The 19,553-nt window shown below is 45.1% G+C and overlaps 3 protein-coding genes across 8 annotated transcripts in view; 1 reads left to right on the top strand and 2 right to left on the bottom strand.

Moving 5' to 3' along the window:
* The window catches only part of Art3 (ADP-ribosyltransferase 3), an 83,980-nt gene that overhangs the window by 10,606 nt on the left and 53,821 nt on the right, over window positions 1-19,553 (top strand). The window lies entirely within an intron of this gene.
* Window positions 1,926-4,123, bottom strand: Cxcl10 (C-X-C motif chemokine ligand 10). The gene is given in 4 exon segments (NM_139089.2): window positions 1,926-2,689; window positions 3,066-3,155; window positions 3,350-3,476; window positions 3,971-4,123. Coding segments are annotated over 4 exon segments (297 nt in total). The 5' UTR covers window positions 4,032-4,123; the 3' UTR covers window positions 1,926-2,670.
* Window positions 16,639-19,419, bottom strand: Cxcl11 (C-X-C motif chemokine ligand 11). Its single transcript, NM_182952.2, is given in 4 exon segments — window positions 16,639-17,370; window positions 17,625-17,697; window positions 17,790-17,916; window positions 19,298-19,419. Coding segments are annotated over 4 exon segments (303 nt in total). The 5' UTR covers window positions 19,359-19,419; the 3' UTR covers window positions 16,639-17,328.

Genomic DNA, 19,553 nt, shown 5'->3' with positions numbered 1-19,553 from the left:
TAGTTTCTGCTTCTGACTGCAGAGAGCAGCTTTTCTCACTAAACCTGACAGCAGCAACAAGCCACAGATATAAAGAGAATTACCAGATATAAAAAGAGTTACCAAGAGTCAACTTGATGGATATATCATGTCCAGTTAGCAAAAATGGACATAGATAGGCTCACTGGGACCCCCCAGTATCCCCAGCCATGAGCTTCTGACTGGGTTCCCAGTAGCAGGTGATTTGCTCCTACAGAGTGAGCGTCAGATTCACCAGAGAGTTTCTGGTCATCCCTTAGTAGACCTGCAGCTGTTGCATGAATGGGCACACCTTGCCTGCTCTTGGTAGTGTTGCACACATGGTCAAACCGGGTAGGACCACAGTTGATGGTTCTTCCCAGCAGCCTCAGCGTGTTCCAGCACCGTGAGGTCTAGCCGATTCCAGTGTCTGGTGTCTTCAGTGGTAGAGTCTTCCCACTGGCTCTGATGATCAGCCAGCTCTGCTGTGATATCCTTGAATAGGTCCCAGGCAAGAGATAGATTACTCTATGGTAACAGAATCGCTACAACATGAGCAGATGTTCAGCTCCGTGAGTTAGTATCAGACTGATGCCTACACAAGCCGTGACTACCTGCTTTCACTGGCTATGGGGGGACTTTGCTCATGGCTCTATTGCTGTCAGGGTTATCAAGATGAAGTCTTTAGGCTTCTGAATGCACATTTCTTTCATTAGAAACGAGGTCGTGCATCTTCTCCATGAGGGGCTTGTGCTTTTTTTTCTTTTGTGAAATTCTTACTAATTTTCAACTGTTGGTCTGATTTTATCCATGAGAATTCCTTAAGTGTTTTTACCGTGTGTGCGATGAGTAGAGGTAGGGATGGGTGTGGAAATCAGAGGCCAGCTTGCAGGCATGGGGACATTTCTGCCCTCAGGGGTCCTGGGGACTGAATTCAGGGTTAGGGTCTTCAGGCTGTGTCGGGTGCCTGTATGTTGAGCCGTCTTACAGACCCCATGAGAGCTCTTCAGACATCCCAGAAGCCAAGGATTTACACAACAGCTAACTGTTGCAAGCATCTTGTTCACTCTTTGGACAGAGAGGTGAGGAAGAAGTGGTAATGTGGGTTTCTTGTTGGGGGAACTGGGTAGGTGATGGTAGGAGCCAAGTATCTAGAACAGAGGTGAAGACAGGGCTAGGAGGGAAATGAACTGATTGCCTCCTGGGCAATGTTCTGTGCAATATCGTGACGGAGTTGCCTTAGAGAAACTTGCATCTGGGAGTCTGTTCTGGTTTCCTTTCTGTTGCTGTGACCAATGCTCTGACCGGAAGCAACTTAAGGGCTTAATTTAAGCTCATGTTTGTAGGTAACAGTCTGTCACCCATGGAAGGAAGCCGGGCAGGAGGCTGGAGCAGAAACCATGGAAGAAGATGTTCAGCTCCGTGAGTTAGTATCAGACTGATGCCTACACAAGCCGTGACTACCTGCTTTCACTGGCTATGGGGGGACTTTGCTCGCGGCTCTGTTGCTGTCAGGGTTATCAAGATGAAGTCTTTAGGGTTCATACTGGCACTCGGGGTTGCTTCCCCTGACTCATGTAAGCCGGGACCACCTGCTCAGGCTGGCGCTGCCCTGAGTGGACTGAGCATCAGTCAAGGTCACCCACACATGGCCACAGACAGGTCTGATCTGCACAGCCCCCCCCCCTCTTCCCAGGGACTCTCAACTGTGTGGAGTTGACAGTGAAAACTAACAAGACAGGCTCCACACTCAGGCCTTTTCCTTTCTGCCTCACCAGTCACGGGAAGCCTACATGATGGGCCTTACCAAGGAGCAGAGTGGTAATTCTCCTGACTTATTTGTCTCCTACCCACCCCAACATCTTGTCCAGGCCACCGAGTCTCTAAACCTCTGAAATAATTCTTAGTCACAGGACACTCTTGGCATTTCATGTCAGTTATTATTACTTTATTACTTTTTTGGTCTCATACTACATTCAATACAGTACATTTTATTTTGAAAACCATCCAACACATCTTGTAATATGTAGCATTCAAAGCATTTGCCTATGTAAACTTTAACTACCCATTGATACATACTTAACGACACAAGTTCTTACATATACAATGAAAATCGTACAAAAAATACATCTAGGAGTTCCACTTTGTACAGTCGGTCATTAAATAATATTTAAACATGCATGTCTATGTTCCTGTGAGTATTCTGAGTTATGAAATTCCCTTGGGAAGGTGGTGGTAAGTTTGTTCTGACAAACTTGATTTGCCATCTCACCTGGACTGCATTTGAAATAAAGGAGCTCAGGTGAACTCAGAACTGATGAGCTTAGAGCTAGGGAGAAGGAGGGTGTGAGGAGCAGGCTGGGGCATGGCACATGCTGAAGAGATTAGTACCTGCACATAGCTTACAGAACAGAGCTAGGAGAACTGTCATAGCTGCCTGAGGGAAGATTCGGACCAGCTCTTAGAGAATTGGGAAGCCTTGCTGCTGGAGTTACTTTTGTCTCAGGACCAGGCCTTGTCCATCACCCTGTAGTGGGAGTAGCAGCTGATGGGACCATGGTCAGGAGAAACAGGGACAGTTAGGACTAGCCGCACACTGGGTAAAGGGAGGTGGAGAGACCGTCTCTCTGCTGTCCATCGGTCTCAGCACTGTGGCGAGTGGCTTCTCTCTAGTTACGGAGCTCTTTTAGACCTGTAGGAAGAGGAAAGTGTACTGAGTGGAGTCGACTCTGCCGTTGGTTTGGGAACCCAAAGACCCTCGGGCAAGAGGCCTGGTGTGTTTTCATCTCTACAATCTCTATGGGTCACGGGAGCTGGGACTTATGTTTGTTTTTGTTTTTTTAAGTGAGGAAATGGGGGACCATTTGGCAACATTACCCGGACAGTTATAACTGCTTCACTTCTAGACACTAGGAATGTATGCCCTAAGACGACACCTCAGTGTCTGTGTAAATGGAGGGAAAAGGCACATGCTGGTGCCACGAGTTTAAGGCAGACACCCTCGGCAGGGCCCAGGGAATGGCTACTTCCCCGTCTGCCATTTCCTGAGAAAGCAACAGCAAACCTACCTTCTTTGGCTCACCGCTTTCAATAAGCTCTTGATGGCCTCAGATTCCGGATTCAGACACCTCTTCTCATTGTTCTTTTTCATTGTGGCACTGTGGACATAAGAGTGAGGTCCTCAGATTAACGTCAGGTCAGCAGAGCTGATGGCCCTGCAGGTCCCTGTCAGAATTCAGGCATGGTGCCTTAGACGTAGAGTCCTCAGGGACCCCGGTCCTTCCCGATCTCCCTCTTGGATCTACCCTGTGGTTACGGAAGGGGCGTTATCGGCAGGTGGGATTGTACTCACATAATCTCAACATGCGGACAGGATAGACTTGCAGGAATGATTTCAAGTTTTCCTATGGCCCTGGGTCTCAGCGGCTGTTCATGGAAGTCGATGCAGGTGCAGCGCACCGTTCTTGCGAGAGGGATCCCTGCAGGGAGACAAGTGGTAAAGCCACCATTTCATTTCAGGCACTTAAAACAGGTGAGGCAGTGTTTAGCAGAACCTGCCCCATATTGTCATGCAATCTGTGGAGAGGTGCATCCCGTGGTATCATAGGCTGAATGGTCAACTATCTGATCATGGTGAGGAGAGATCTGCAGCTTGTCAGTTAGGAAATCCCGCCCTTAGGTAATATGCATAGTATTGGTTAGGCTCAGGTAAGGAGGCATCTATGTCTTACTCGGACTCTCTCTTCCAGCTCTCTCCTCTCTTCTCCTCCCTCCCCCTTTCCTCTTTGTCCCCTTCCTCTTACTCTGTTTTTCTCTGACTTCAACCAGCATACGATACATTCTGCAGGCTGAAGGGATTTCTTCCTGCTCCCCTCTTTAGAGTACACACTAAAGCTTAGATACGTACTGTGTCTAGAACTGAGCTCAGTCCTCTTTCTGACTCTGATAATTAAATGGCCTTGGTGGCCCTTACCTTGAGTCCCACTCAGACTCAGCAGCACGAGGCAGAGAACGACAGCAGCACTTGGGTTCATGGTGCTTCTGGAAGGTTGGCTCGGGATGTGGCTGGGCTCGAATGTAGCTGGGCTCGGGATGTAGCTGGGATTGGAATGCAGCTCAGCCGAGGGTGAAGCGCTTCATGAAGTGCAGGCTACTGTTCAGTATTTATGTGCACAGAGTTTCCCTCCCTGAGTCTTGATTGGCTGACTTGGGAGATGACTCAGCAGGACTCAACAACCTTCGAGGGAAGTTCCCTGATGTTAAACCGAGGACACTGCTTGTGTTTATAGTGACCCATGAGCTTGGAATTTCCCTCTTTCCTGCCTGTGTTCCTTTTTGATTTTTTATGAGTGAGTTAAGTTTCACTTTCCAAAGCGTGAGCTCTTTGAGAAAACAGATGCAATGCTTTGTAGAATACATTTGAAAATGGCTTTGAGGCTCATCTTTCTTCTCTCATAAATAAAACATAGAGCTGATATTTAAGTCCGGTCCTAAACATGGTTTTTATATTTGTTGATTTGCATTGTTTATTTTTGCATTATATCTTTGTGAAATTTGTCTGTTTACCCTATACAGTGCATTATAAAATACTTTTTAAATTTTATTCCATTTATAAAAAAATAAGCACACACCAAATTTAGCCAGATCCAAAGTCTATACAATTGAATGAACTTGCACGCAGTTAGAATAGGCATTGGGAACAGAAGCTGGGAAGTGGAAATTTTACACCACGTGCAGGTACCGGCCACGAGTTACAAAAGGGATTGCAAAGTTAATCATTACTCCAGTTCTGATTCTGCGTCGTGGATGTTTGGATTGATTTCTTTGTGAGTGGGCAGTAACAGTGTCAAGGACGAAAGTGAACGTGGGTGTCACTCTGCAGAGCAACCAAAGCAGCAGATAGCTGGAACCCAGAAGAGTACATACATAGAGGTTACAGTGATGAAGGGGAATTTCCCTCTTTCCTGCCTGTGACTTGCCCTGGGATTGGGATGGGAGCTTCCTATGGGGTGTACTGGTTCAACACTTAACATCAGAGGCCAAGAATGAAACCTGTGTCCACAAACTGGGACTGTGACACAGAAACCCTGCCACCAGAACAGGGAGGAAGTTGCTGCTTGGGAAAGATGGAAATTTCTAGAGAGCTAAATCCTACATTGATGTAGTCCAAGGACTAGAATAGAGCTAAACTTTCAAGGGAACAAATCATGGGACAGCTGTGGAATCTGGAAGAACAGTTGGAAGGGAATGGGGCAGGGACAGAAGCCATGAGACTTTCATTTTGCGAACTTCTGATGAGGAATGGCTACTGTGAGAGGGTGCCAAGAGCAGTCTCTCTGAACCTGCTTCTGCAGAATAGACTGCAGTGTAGGAACCTCAGAATTTTAGAGTGGGGAGAGGTGCTGGCAGTTTTACATTAAACAAAAAAGATACATGGTGACAGTGTTATTTTTATATTGTACAAGTTCTCAGTCAAGATGTTAAGGAAAACAGATCTGAGAATGTCAAGGAAAAACAGCAAATGGATAAATAGTCCCTTACTAGGAAAAAATAGTTTAGTAAATATTACATAGTGTTAAGCTCTGTTGGTCATGAGTTTTTTTCTCATTAAACCCCTTTAAGACTCCAGAACCTCCATTTCTGTGGCCCCTGCTCTCTAACACTTGGTCATGCAGTCTCTCCAAAGAGCAAATCCATGGATCGGGCTCCTGATGTCCCTCTGTCTGTCCACTTGGCCAAAGTCATCTTTGAGGTTTCTTTGGCGTTTCTGGAAATAACACCTAGGAGAGGGTTAAATTGGACTTATACCAAATTTCATGCTAAAATGAAAGTTACTGCAGCATACATGTATTGTACATACGCGTTGCCTAATAAACAGTACCTGTACTTGAAAGCAGACCTGTTGACTAGCACAGATCATTTTGCACTGAATTCTGACAGATTATAGCAAGTATGGTATACATATCATGGAATTTTTGTGGATGGGAGAAAAATGTGCATTTCTTCCTAGATATTCAAATCTGTAAAAAAAATAAAAAACAAACCAATTATACAGTTCATGTCAAATGACTGAAGTGTTATCTAATGTGAAAGTTCCTAAGAGCCAGTTCCCTAAAGGCAGAAGAACTTTGATGATCCTGGAAGAACAGTCAACATCAGGAGAGCCTTAAGAGTAATCTCAGCACTTGGGAGGCAGAGGCAGGCAGATCCCTGAGTTTCAGGCCAGCTTGGTCTACGTAGTGAGTTCCAGGATAGCTAGGGCTACATAGAGAAGCCATCTCTCTCTCTCTCTCTCTCTCTCTCTCTCTCTCTCTCTCTCTCTCTCACACACACACACACACACACACACACACACACACACACACTCAAGAGTGAAGTGTACTTACAGGTTGCCTGTGGTAGTACACACCTTTAATCCTAGCACTTGGGAGGTAGAGGCAGGTGGATCTCTGAGTTCAAGGCTGGACTTGTCTATATAGAGAGTTGCAGAGCAACCAGGACTATGTAGAGAGCCCATCTCAAAGAAAAACAAAACAGAAGAGTGGGGTGTGCTTAAACAAATGACCAGGAGAGGAATCATATGCAAGTACAAAAGTCAGAAGTCACACACACACACACACACACACACACACACACACACACACACACACACACAGGGAAAACCAACCAGCCAGTCCAGAAGCTTGGAAGAGTGTATGAGGTAGTGGTCCCTGGGTAGGATCTGAAGTTGAGTTTTGCAGATTCAGAACACCCATTGTCCCCATTCTTCCAAGTAAGCACGATTTTGGAGATCTGATTATACTAAACAAATCTGATAAAGACCAAAATGAATTATTTTTATTATTATTACTATTACTATTTTGGTTTTTCAAGATGGTCTTACTATGTAGTCCTGGCTGCCCTGGAACTATGTAGATCAGGCTAGCCTTGAACTCAAAGATATCCATCCACCTGCCACCTGCCTCCCAGTGCTTACAATTAAAGGCCTGTGCCACCATGACCACCCTAAGATGCACACTAAAAAGTTTGTTCTTTGCTGGTGTGGGCCTTGCCACAGCTGGGATGAGTGGCTGAGGTGGCTCTATGCAGGCCCCACTGGTATCCCAGTGCCTGGGAATGTGAAGTGGCAATCTGTGTTCTGCCTGTGTGAACAGAAACAAGTCAAAGATTTCCTCTCTTGCTTTGCATGGGAGCCTGCTCAGGGTATCAACCTCAGGGATAGAACCAGCGTGGGAAACCATTCCAGAACATCTGTAGCAAACTGCTGTTAATGGTCCCGTCACTGCTATCTAAATGGGGTAGTTGAATGGAAAAGAAAAGAAAACTGATCACCTTTAAAATACAAATTTTCTTTCAGAAGTTCTCAAGGCTTTTGGCACTTTTACTTCACTAGTATTTATTCACTGTTCATGGCTCGCTTAGAGAGGGGGGGGGGGGAGAGGGAGAGGGAGAGAGAGAGTGTTAAAGAACTTAGTTTCAGTTTCCAGTTCGTAGATTTGGCCTGTGATTACAGCCCCAGACCAGAGAAATAAAACCCAATAAAAACAACCTGTTCTTAAATGCTTGTGAGCACAGATCCCCCTAAAAAAAAAAAAAAAAAAAGGACTTTCTGAGAAATGAAAGCACTTAGAAGAAGCTCAGAACCAGAGGCTTCAGAAGCTTGTAGATGGGATTCCCCTTGCTGCAGGGTGCCACTCCGTCCCAAGTCCAATGTCAGCAACTTCCCGTTTGCAGCTCTGACTTGGCAGTGGCTGGGTGGACTGCTCCAGTGCTTCCTGATGACACGCACACTCTTCATTCCCTGGCAGCCTGAGCCCAGGGCAAAGGAGGTGTCAGCAGAGGGGTGGCAGACACAGTCATTTTAGGGAAATCTGAGGATGGCAGATGTGTTGCTCATTCCAGCTGTTCTCAACCTGTGAGTTGCAACCCCCACATCAGTTAGTTACATTAAAATTAATAGCAATAGCAAAATCACAGTGGTGATGTAACAATGAAAACAATTTCATGGCTGGTGGGCAATGGAACACGAGAAACTGTATTAAAGGGTCATAGCATTAGGAATGCTGAAAAAATTTTGTTATTCTTCCAGACAGGGTTTCTCTGTGTAGCTTTGGCTGTCCCGGACCTCACTCTGTAGACCAGATTGGCCTTGAACTCACAGAGAGCCACTGTTTTAGACCATGCCGTAACTAGTTTATATTTTGGTGTGGGGGATCTAAACCAGAACCCTAGACATGTTTGGCAGGTGCTGGACCACTCAGCTATGTCTTAGCCCCAGCTTTTGTTTTGTTGCAGTGGTGGAGTCCTTGAAAGAAGGATACAGTTACTGTTGATGTCTGTTCACTTCTCTACAGAGTTCACAGGCTGTAGATAAGTCCGCACTAGAACTGACGACCTCTAGGAGAGGGCTTTGACTGGTCAGTCCGTTTACCTGATGAATAAATAATTGCACAGAGTGGATGCACAAGCAAGGATACCCCTTTCAGTGTGCTGGGGGACCCTGAAGGTTAAAACAAAGGGAGACAGGAAGACAAATTCTTACAGATGATAAAATCGCAAAGAAAACTCTAAAGTAGCACATTTAAAACCAGTTTAGTCAGATATTACTAACAACAAGTGTCCTGGGGGTAGGGGAGCATCTACACGAGAGGCGAATAATTTTAAGATGTATAAAAATAGTAGCAATGATGCTTAAAGTCAACAGCAGCAAGCAAAACGGATCTTCGCCAAGTGCAGATTCTATCACCTAAATAATAACATGTTTACTAGCTCATGATTACCCCCGTGACAGAGTTCAGCAGCCAAAAGCCAGCCAAATGGCATCTTGTCTGGGCATGTGTATTTGTTCGAGTGGCTGCAGGCACAGCATTGTGTGTGTGCTTCCTGGCACTGAGATGCTGGCAAGTTTTATGCTCATGTTCCAGTCCCTGCCAACCTTGTCTGGGGTATTCAAATGGGGGGAAAAAAGAAGGAAAATGATAACTTAAAATTTTATTATTTTCTTTCAATAATTCTCAAGGCTTTTGTTGCGATCGCTTTGCTAGTATTTGCTGTTCCGGGCTCACTGTGAAAGAAAATCAGAGTTAAAGAACTTAGTTTCAAGTCAGATGTGGTGGCACACACATTTAATCCCAGCAATCTGGAGGCAGAGATAGGAGGATCTGTGTGAGTTTGAGGCCATCCTGGTCTACAAGAGTGAGTTCCAGGACAGCCAGGGTTGTTATACATAGAAACGCCATCTTGAAAAACCAAGCCAAACCAAACCAAACAGAACAGCTTAGTTGAGTTTCCATTTCTGTTGATTCAGTCTTCCACATTGAGAACCAGAGCCCAGGATAGGGTTTTTGTTGAATTTGGAAGACAGTGTAGCAAAGAGATAGATGGACACAGGATCTTGATTTGGGTGGAGAGTGCCTAACTCCCCATGTTACAAATGCATGCACACACATGGCTTAGGAGTAGTTTAGTGTCACTAAGTAAAGTGACGATCCAGCCTGCACACCAGAGGTCCATAAAAAATAATGCTGGGTGAGTGGCACATGCTGTAATTGCAGCACTGGGGAGGCTGAGGAAGGTGGACCACTGTGAGTTTGAAGCCAGCCAAGGCATGTAATGAGTTCTAGGTAAGCCTGGGCTTCAGAAAGATGCCCTGTCTCAAAAATCAGTGGATGATGATGATGATGATGGTGATGATGATGATAACAATAACTTGCCACAGAGCTCTTAGGGAAACAGCGAGAGCCATGCTTTATTTAGATTCCTGGTTCTTTCTTTGAAGAGAATGCCAAGGAAAATGTATCCTAGTCAATCAGTAGTCATTCATACCTCTAATCCCAGAATTCAGACTGCTAAGGCAGGGGAATTGCCACAAGTTTGAGGCCAGTCTGCCATACCTCATGAGTTCCAGGTTACAAAGTGAGCCACTTTATTTCTATAAAACAAAGCAAGAAATGTGTGATAGTGGAACTGTGCCAGCATTTTCCTGAACTACACATCTTAGGTACTAGGAAGCTCCTGACACTACCTTGGGCATTAAGCGGTTGTGATATTTTGAGTCAGTGAAGTGACTGAAGGGCCTCCATCACCATGGTATTTAGAGGGCGTCCATGAACTAACAAGGAGACCCAGAAAGCCATGACTGACGTGGTAAATGAAATAGCAGAAATGGTAGGAGAAAAAGCCAAGGTTAGGCAGAGAGTAGGAGATGGGGGTGAACCACCTTTCTCCCTCTTCTGGCTCTCCCGCCCTCTGGCTTTGTTTCTCTGTCTCTCCTTTTCCACCCCTCCTTTCATGTTCTGAAAGGTGCCAGCACGGATAATCTCAGTAATGGATGGTTTGAACTGTAGGGTATGAATGGTGGCGGGCTTTCAGACCAGTTACCCATGCAAACTGCTTAGCGTTAGAATTTATTAAAAAATCATGAAGTTGAATCAACATTTGCTGCATGTTCTCACCTGGGAGAGGCAGTGCTGTTTTATTTACTCGGTTTACTAAAGACTTAGACTGTTTTGAGCAGCTCAGTAATGTTCCACAGCAGGATTCCAGCCTGAACCCAGGCAGCGTATGTAACTCCAGAGCCTCTCGGGCACACTGCTATGCTGCCTGTCTGTGTTAGCCTTGCTCTCCCTGTCTGTTGGCAAGGAAAATGAACGACGTGGATCTGTAAATCAGGACATTGGTTTTCTCAACTTGAGAAGCGTGAACTGAGGAAGAAGCAGTTCTCTTATGCTGGCCAAGGTCAGAGGACGTGCATAACCCACAGGGGCTTCAGGAAAAGAGAAGATGGATGCAGCCGTGAATCTGGGGAGATAAAGTTTTGTCTTTCAATGAGAAATCTTTTACTATAAATGTTAAAGTAACAAATTCATGAGCCTTGTTGTGGAAGTCAAGCTGATAATCCATAACTAATTATATTATAAATGAAAAGTGCTCATAAGCAGGTAGCAGCGAATGAAAAAATACCTTGTGCGAGCTGATGGTTGTGTGCTAAATTAGTTGGTATAAATCCGTAACAGAAACGGAGCCTCCTGGCTTCCTAGTCGTGGCTCTTTGGGGCTCTGTGCTCTGCTTCTACTGTGGATTCTCTCACCCAATATTAACTTAGCTCAAGCCCTTTGTATTCCCCCCCCTTTATTAAAAATACTCATTTATTATAAATAAATCCTGATTACAGTTTCCAACCACCCTCTACCCCCTTCCTCTCTCCTCCCCTCCTCTCTGGATTGACTCCCTTTCTGTGTTTCATTAGAAAAGAACAACTTCTAAGCAGTAACAACCAAACACGACAAAATAAAACATAAACAAAAGTCATCCCATCGAGGCTGGACAAGGCCACCCAACAGAAAGTAAAGAGCCCAAGAGAGCCATAGCGCATGCACAGAGGACCTGCTGCAGACCCGCATCTGCCCTGTGCATGGTGGCTGCTGACTCTTTGGACTTCCTATGAGCTTTGCCCAGGTGATTTAGAGAGCCGTGTTCTCCTGGTGTCCTCCACACCCTCTGGTTCTTACACTCTTTCTGCCTGCCTTTCAGGGTTCTCTGAGCTCTTGAGGGGAGAGATTTGATGGAGAGGCCCTATTAGAGTTGACTGTGTGTTCCAAGGTCCTGCACTCTCTGCGTATTGTCTGGCTGTGGGTCATCTGCTGCTGGGAGAGCTGCTCTGTTGCTGTCTGAAAGGCTGATCTATGAGTGTCCCTGAATGTTGTTTGGAGTCATTTTACTGCTGTGTTCCTTTAGCAGAGCAGCAGTATTTGGCTTTACCCCAGGTCTCTGGGCTATCTAGTCTCCGTTCTTAGTCACTCAGTCAGTATCGAGTATGGGTTCCTTCTTGTGAAGTGAACCTCGGGTGAAGGTTCTCTGTAGGCACCAGTTTGCCTTCTCCGTGTTCAATGGGCTGTGTGGGTGTTGTCTTCAGGAATGGGGCCCTGCTGTCAGTTTGTAAAGAGCGACTGTAAGTGTTTCTGCCCAGATGGAGAGGTATCCTGTGACTTGGAAGCCCTGGAACCATCTCTGAGAGGAGACAGTATCCCAGTGGAAGGGCATCCTGAGACACAGGAGCTCTGGAAGGAAGCCTCCTCAGCAGAGAGGTTGCAGCTCCCAGGGGAGGGGACGCCCAACCGAACTGAGCAGCTCAGGAGCCTCAGCCCTGCTCCATGTCTTCTCTGTTTCTTTTCCTTTCAGCTTCTTCAGGCAAGCGAGTCTCGCCAGGCAGGAAATCTCACGAAAGGCATTTATTGGAGGACCTAGGGTGTGGAGGGACAAATCCATAGATGGCTGTCCTCTACTCCTGAGAGCAGGCAACAGGGAACTGGACAAAACGGCACTGCTTATATCGGAGTTCTGAGGGGGAAGAGTTTCTCAGGACAGAGATTTCCAGAGTGAGGATTGGTGGATTTCAAGACCTGAGCTTGAGGGAGCTCAGGGATTGGTGGCTTTTTCTGTTCAGGGTTTTGGCGGTTTTCTGCTTAGGGATTGGTAGCTTCCCCGAGTTAGGGTGGGGAATCCTGGACTGCTGCTGGCTTTTGCTGAGGCGCCATCGCTGTGGGGCCACCTGGGGTGGGGGAGGCTGGAGAGAAGGTGCTGCCAGGATGGACAGCTCCTGTGGGACAGCTCCTGTGATGGTGTTTCACAAAAGCTGTAGGGTGAGTCAGGAAAGAAGGTGTCATCACAGTGGACAGCTCCTGAAGGGCAGCTCCCACTGAGACAGGAAAGGTAGTGCACCACCGCGGACAGCTCCCGTGGCTCCTCTGACAGCTGCAGACTGAGGAGATGTGGCACAGTAATTTTTGACAGGAGCTATAATTTTGGACAGCTCCTGCGGGGCATTTTACTGCCATGGGTGGGTAGACTGGGAGGGGAAGAAGGGTTGGCTCCACTTTGACACACACACACGTGTGTATGTGTGTGTGTGTGTGTGTTGTGTGTGTGTGTGTGTCCGTCTGTCTCTGTGTGTGTGTTGTGCATCTGTGTGTGTGTCCATGTGTGTGTGTGTGTGTTGTGTGTGTGTGTGTCCGTCTGTCTCTGTGTGTGTGTGTTGTGCATCTGTGTGTGTGTCCATCTGTGTGTGTGTGTGTGTGTGTGTGTGCGCGCGCACGCGTCTCAGTGGTTTCTGTGGTGTACTGCTCAGAGACTACATTGACCTATTGTTTTGGTAACAGCCTAGGTTGTTTTGGGGTGGGACTCATTTGGCCAACAACTCAATTGGATGTAACCCAGTCCTGGGTCGTTTGGTGACATGAGATAGCCAGTTGTGACTCTGTCTCCCTCATTACTTGGAGCCTCCATTAGGATCACCTTCAGACACTTCAGGAAGTTTCTACTGCACTCCCTTCATTCCTTCCCTTTACCCTGTCTCTCCTGCCTCTCCTCACCTGACCCTCTCCCCCGTTTTGACTCCCCATCCCCCACCCCACCCATAAAATCTATTCCATTTGTCCCTCCCAGAGAGATAGATCCATGTGTGCCCTCCTAGTCCCTTCCTCTATACCTGACCCCTCTGGGTCTAGGGGGTAGCGTGGTCATCATTTACCCAATGGCTAATATCCACATATAAGTCATCATTTACCCAATGGCTAATATCCACATATAAGCAAATACGTTTCTTTCTAGGTCTGGGTTACCTCACTCAGGATGATTTTTTTTCCAACTTCCACCCATTTGCCTGCAAATTTCATGATGCCATGTTTTTGTTTTGTCTTGATTTGCTTTTTAAAACATTTCTTCATTTCACACGTGCAGGGAAGGTGAGGACAGGTATCCCACAGTGCACCCTGAGGACAGCTGGTGAAAGTCAGCGCTCTTCTTCCACCGTGTACGTTCTGGGGATCAAACTCAGGCTGTCAGGCTTGGCAGCAGCTCTTTGACCCACAAACCCACCCACCAGGCCCTGTGTATGTGGTAATCCTGAAGAACCAGCGGTGTGGTCGGGTTCTTTAAATGAGCACCAGGAGGTCTCTTTTTAACAGCCAACTAATGCTCTACCGAGTAAATGTACCTCACTTTCTCTATCCATTCTGTTGAAGGACATGGAGGTTTTCTCAGTCTTTGGCTATTATGAACAGACAGCAGTGGACATGGTTAAGCAAGTGTCCTTCTGGTAGAACAATTCCTGTCTTCCTGAGGAAGATGTCCACATTGGTTGTATGCGTTTGCACTCCCACCAGCAATGGAAGAGCATTCTCCTTGCTCCACGTCCTGGCCAGCATGAGCTATCACTTGTGTTATTGATCTTCTGATAGTGGTAACGTGGAATCTTAGGGTCGTTTGGATTTGCATTTCCCTGCTGGCTAAGGGTGTTGATCATTTCTTCAAGTGCTTCTGAACCATTTGAGTTTCCTCTATGGAGAATTCTCTGCTTAGATCTGCACTCCAGTTTTTATGTACCCCTGTTTTTAAATTGGCTTGTTTTTGTCTGTTGGGGTCTAGTTTCTTGGTTTGTGCATCTGTTGGTTTGCAGAGGTCTTGGGGTTTATTTGTGGATCTTGGAATCCTACTTGTGAGGGCTAAGGACCCCATTCTTCTCAGAAGAAAACTGACCACTGCAACAGTGACACCACTAAACCAAGCAAGCTAAGAAACATGCCGACAACAACTAACGCCAACAAATACAACACCAGTGATCAGAGAAGTAAGACGTGAAGACAGCACATACTTATGACGTTAAATGCTGTTGGAGGGGAAAACACAGAATAGTGAGTGAATGGAATAAAGAGATGGGGAGGGGAGAGAGTGGAAGAAAGAGCGAGGTTATATCAAAGAAAGGAAGGGAAGGCACAGGGGAGAGAAGAGAGCAAGAGACAGGAAACGTCTGACTGACAAGAAAGATAAATCTAAACAGCAAAATCAGATGGGCGTAGCAAGAGGGAGAGAAATTAACAATCTTTAAAAAAATAGAAAATGAAATACTGCCAGGCATAGAGTCCCACACCGCAACAGCATTGGAGCTGACTTTTGGGGTCTTCAAAGATTGGGGTCTGGGGTGGGGAGCGTGAAACTCTCTTTTTAGACTTAACACAAAACTGGAGTTGGAAATCACATCATGACTCCAGACTTGCCCAGCTCAGTCACCCCTGTCTTGAAAGTACAATTAGTGACTAAGACAAGAAGCACCTACTGTCCCCCTTCTGAAAAGACACCAGTTTGGTATTATTTAGAATCCAAAGAATGTGCTGACCACATCATAAATATTTAAGTTTATTAGATACACTCTCAGTTCTTTAAGAGCAGTTTTTTTTAAATCAAAGATCCTAGTACAATTCAACTCAGAATACACTAACTTGATATCTTTACATACTGAAAGCTGACAGTGGAAAATATGAAAAGGTTTTTGTTCTTAATTAAACAATTATATTTCTGTAAGATCAGGAACCTTTGTATGCCCAGTAAAAAAACAAACAAACAAACAAACAAAAAACCCTTTCAGTTTGTTGCATATGCAGTGGTCTCCAGTGTGCTTCAGACGGGGTTCGTCAATGGCATTTCATGTGTCGTGGCGTGCACAGTACAATGTACATGCTATGTGCTCAGAACTAAGGTTGTCCCAATGTCCCGTAACGCAGCATGGGCAAGCACAGCTACAAACACCTTGGCCTCCTCTTGATTTTTGAATTGAATTTTGGTTGTGGATTTAGAGATCCTGTACTATTGCCAGGGGTTTTTTTTTGTTGTTGTTGTTGTTTGTTTGTTTGTCTTGGTGACTCCACATTCTGTTTCCTCAGCCATGGGCTGACAGTCACAATTGGAGAATGGACACTCCCGTGAGGGAGCTGGGTAGAGAGGACCCGTCAGAGTCCAGCCAGGTGTCATGGAGCCACTGGCAGGAGTAGCACTGCTGTTTCAGGTTTCTCCTGACAGTGTTGGTGTGCTGTCACTGAGGTTCAAAGTCCAAGTGCACACAGCCCGGCTGGGTCTTTGCTGTGCTTAGCAGGAAATCTCCTTTTGGTTTTCCATTTGGGCTCAACTCAGAAAGTCACAATATGTGATGTTTAACAAAGGTGAAAGGGGTGGGGTGGGGTGACTAGGAAGAATCCCTTTCACTCCTAAGTAAAGTTGAATAGATTTCCCCCCTAACATTTGAGTATTTCTTTTTATTTTATTAGGGTGTTTTTAGATAGGGCTTTTCTGTGAAGCCCTGGCTGTCCTGGAATACTGTCTGTAGACCAGGCTAGTCTTGAACTCTAGATCCTCCTGCCTCTGCCTTTCAAGTTCTGAAACTAAAGGTGTGTGCAGCACACCTATGTAATTTCTTTTTATTTATTGATTTTTTAACAGTGCCTTTGATATCATATTTTTTCTCATCCCCCAACTCCTCCTCACTGAAGTATACTTTCTTTTTTTAAGTTTTTCGAGACAGGGTTCTCTTTGTGTAGCCCTGGCTGTTCTGAAAGACACCTGGACCTCACAGAGATCTGCCTGTCTCTGCCTCCCAAGTGCTGGGATTAAAAGCATTTCTAAATATATTTCTAAAGAATTCTACCTGATGAAAAGTACCTGTGTGCCTCTAAAAAGAACAAATCTAAAGGCATCTCAATGTCCAGAAAGCATGTAGTTGTTGATGATTTAATGACTTATAGTGGCTTACTAGAGAAACATAATTTTTATTCTTTTCAAGGACAGTGCCAACCATCACACCAGTCACAGTACGACAAAGGAAAGGACCAAGTACACATTTACATATTTTTTTCAAAGGCAGAATAACGGAAAACAGACTCAAAGAGATGAATAGATTTTTTTTCCAACATTTTCTTTGGTGAGCAAAAGCAATTTATTTTAAAAATCTATCCAGATTATTGTCACTGATAAAACAGATAAAGCCAGATGTACAGGAAATACACATCTTTAGCCCTTTAGACTGCCTCAGTGGGAAGCCAGTGTGATTAACTCAGGAAACAGTAGTGTTCTCTTACTCGTTTCTACAGCGTAGAAATGTTTGCAGGGCACCTCATGAATGCTAAATCTTTTTAAATGTACAAGCAAGATGATATGTGGAATCTTCTTCCTAGATGTTCATGTGCCTCGTGTTATTTGGGGAAAGGGATGTTATTTCCATGAAAAATTCCTTGAGTAATGTTTTTCTACACTAGATGCTTCTGAATCCAACCAGCGGGCGGGCGGGATTCCAGTAACAATGTGTCCACTGTAACCATAGACGATAACTCGGAGTGTGCACACACAGAGACACATGACTCTTCGAGATAAATATTTTCATAGCCAAGCAGAATAGTTTAGAGGTATCCGACCTCCTAGCGAGTTCTGCAATCTGGCAAAACGGATGCATATTCCAAGACAGGAGAGGGTCAGCTTCTTGGCACAGAGCTCGAATTTGAGGGCCCGTCACATGTTCTGGCGCCTTAAAAAATTCTTTTTTTGTATTGTCTGTAATGAGAAAATAAAGAGTTTTACTTGCTGGATTGTTTCGTTTCCTCTGTAATTAAGAGCTGACCTGTACGAACAACGTGGCGGGGGCTGGAGGGATGTTGCCAGGTTTAGCCCAGAACCCCTTAACTAGATGGATGCTTCATGCGGGTTCTGTTAGAATGGTAATGGACTCTTCCCTAGGTCGCCTGTTTTCTGTGTTCCAGAGCTCTCATGGGTAAGGCACGTTCCGACCTGGTGGTCTCGAAACCTACCTGCATTATGAGGCGAGCTTGCTTGGATGTGGGGTCCAGGCACCTTTGTCCTTTATGAGCCTTCAGGGTAACACTGGTAAGGGAGACACAAAATAGTCTTAAACTTTGGTGGAGAAACATCCACAAAACAAAAGCACCCACACCATTGTCATCTCCATCACATACATCACTTCAACTTTGTCACAGCCGTTACTCGGGTAAATTACAGAAACTTCCTTGATTGCTGCCATTTTGACCACTTTCACTCCGCGGTCGATGCAAAGACAGCGCCCCCCTTTGAACATAACGAAGCCTGGAACAGACCACAGCGTTGGTTAGTCAGGGCTGTGAAGTGGACGGCAGACACATTTCTGTTAATCCCATCTGTGCAGACTGAAATTAAGTTTTTGAATCTCCCTATTATGTTTCTCTCTGCATTAGACTAATTTACTGTAGCTTTGATTATTCCGCTCCTTAACTTTTGTTAATTATTTAATTTAGGTTTTCTATTTGGATCAGGTTTGCCCCCAACTCACCACAAAGCTCAGGATGACCTTGGACTCGAAGTACTCACTACTACATAGCAGGCCCCAGATTTTGGCATTGCCCAATCTCAGCTCAGCTTCCTAAGTGCTGAAATTGTATTACAGTGTGGGCATGCTACTATCGAGGCACTTTATTGCTTTAAATAACACCTACACAGTATACAGCACCCAGAGAACAAAGTGGCTATTCTGTATTTACCTTTGAATTATTTTATGACTGACTGAATGGGCATACAATATAGTTCACAGTCACTGGTGACCTGTTCTTTATGAAATGAGCAAATAGTTAACAGTTCTTTTGATCTTTGTCTTTCCACGTTCAAATTCTAGATTAAGACTAAGTATCCTAAATTGTATCGTCTTCCCCAGTTGAAACTGTCTTTGAGAGCTTCCAGGGAAACCACAAAGATTTGTTATTTCATCAGAGCAGCAAGGGTTCTAAAAATAGCTTGACTTGTCACATTAGCTTCATATCTTAATTAGCCCAGGTCTCTGTGATAATGGCATAAGAACCCAGGAGGCTCAGTTCCAGGTTCAGTTAGGGGAAATGTTAATATGTTTCTATTTAGAAACAATATCTTTGGGGGAGGCTTATGGAGAGTTGTAATATCCACACTACCCTTAAATCACTCTTGCCCTCGAGTGACATATTGATCAAACACCTATGACATTTCTATGACCATTGCCCCAGAGAAAAATTTTCTTTTCTTTATTCTGAAAGTATCAATCATAATAAATTAGCAGTCTCCTGGTTAAAACATTAATTTTTGGGGTTGGGGATTTAGCTCAGTGGTAGAGCGCTTGCCTAGGAAGCGCAAGGCCCTGGGTTCGGTCCCCAACTCCGAAAAAAAGAGAACCAAAAAAAAAAAAACATTAATTTTTCCAGGATACCAACATAATTTCATATAAGATTCTCCGAAGAGACATTAAGGGCTAAAGGCTCTTGCTAGATAATTGTCAGAAAATTAAGAAATCCATAAAACAATCATTTCCTTTAAAGATTTCCAACATTTGCTGCCATTTCTAGAACTTCTAATATGTGAGAAAATATTATTTAAGTACATTTAAAGAACTGTATATTTTAGAGAAAAGACATATGAAAAATAACCTAGGGCACAGAGAGGTTCAGAAGCAAAAGGTCCCATATACCTGGAACCGTTGTGGCCCAGATGATCACAGCCAGGGCTATGGCCATGCCCGTCCTGTTCATCTCAGTGGCAGCTGCAGCTCTCTGCTGTGGCTCTGGTGATCTTTCTTCGCAGAGAGCAGCAGGAAGGCTGAACCTGAGGAGCCTCACTCAGGAGCATTTATAGACCAGCCATCCTCAGAGAGTCAGGAATTTCCCCTCTTGACTCATGTAGCTTTCTTGCCTCCTGGCGTTTCTGTTTTGTCCCTAAGTCAGTGC

The sequence above is a fragment of the Rattus norvegicus genome, chromosome 14, assembly GCF_021556685.1.
Source record: "Rattus norvegicus strain SHRSP/BbbUtx chromosome 14, alternate assembly SHRSP_T2T, whole genome shotgun sequence".
Taxonomy (NCBI): domain Eukaryota; kingdom Metazoa; phylum Chordata; class Mammalia; order Rodentia; family Muridae; genus Rattus; species Rattus norvegicus.
This window is presented reverse-complemented; position numbering and strand designations above follow the sequence as displayed.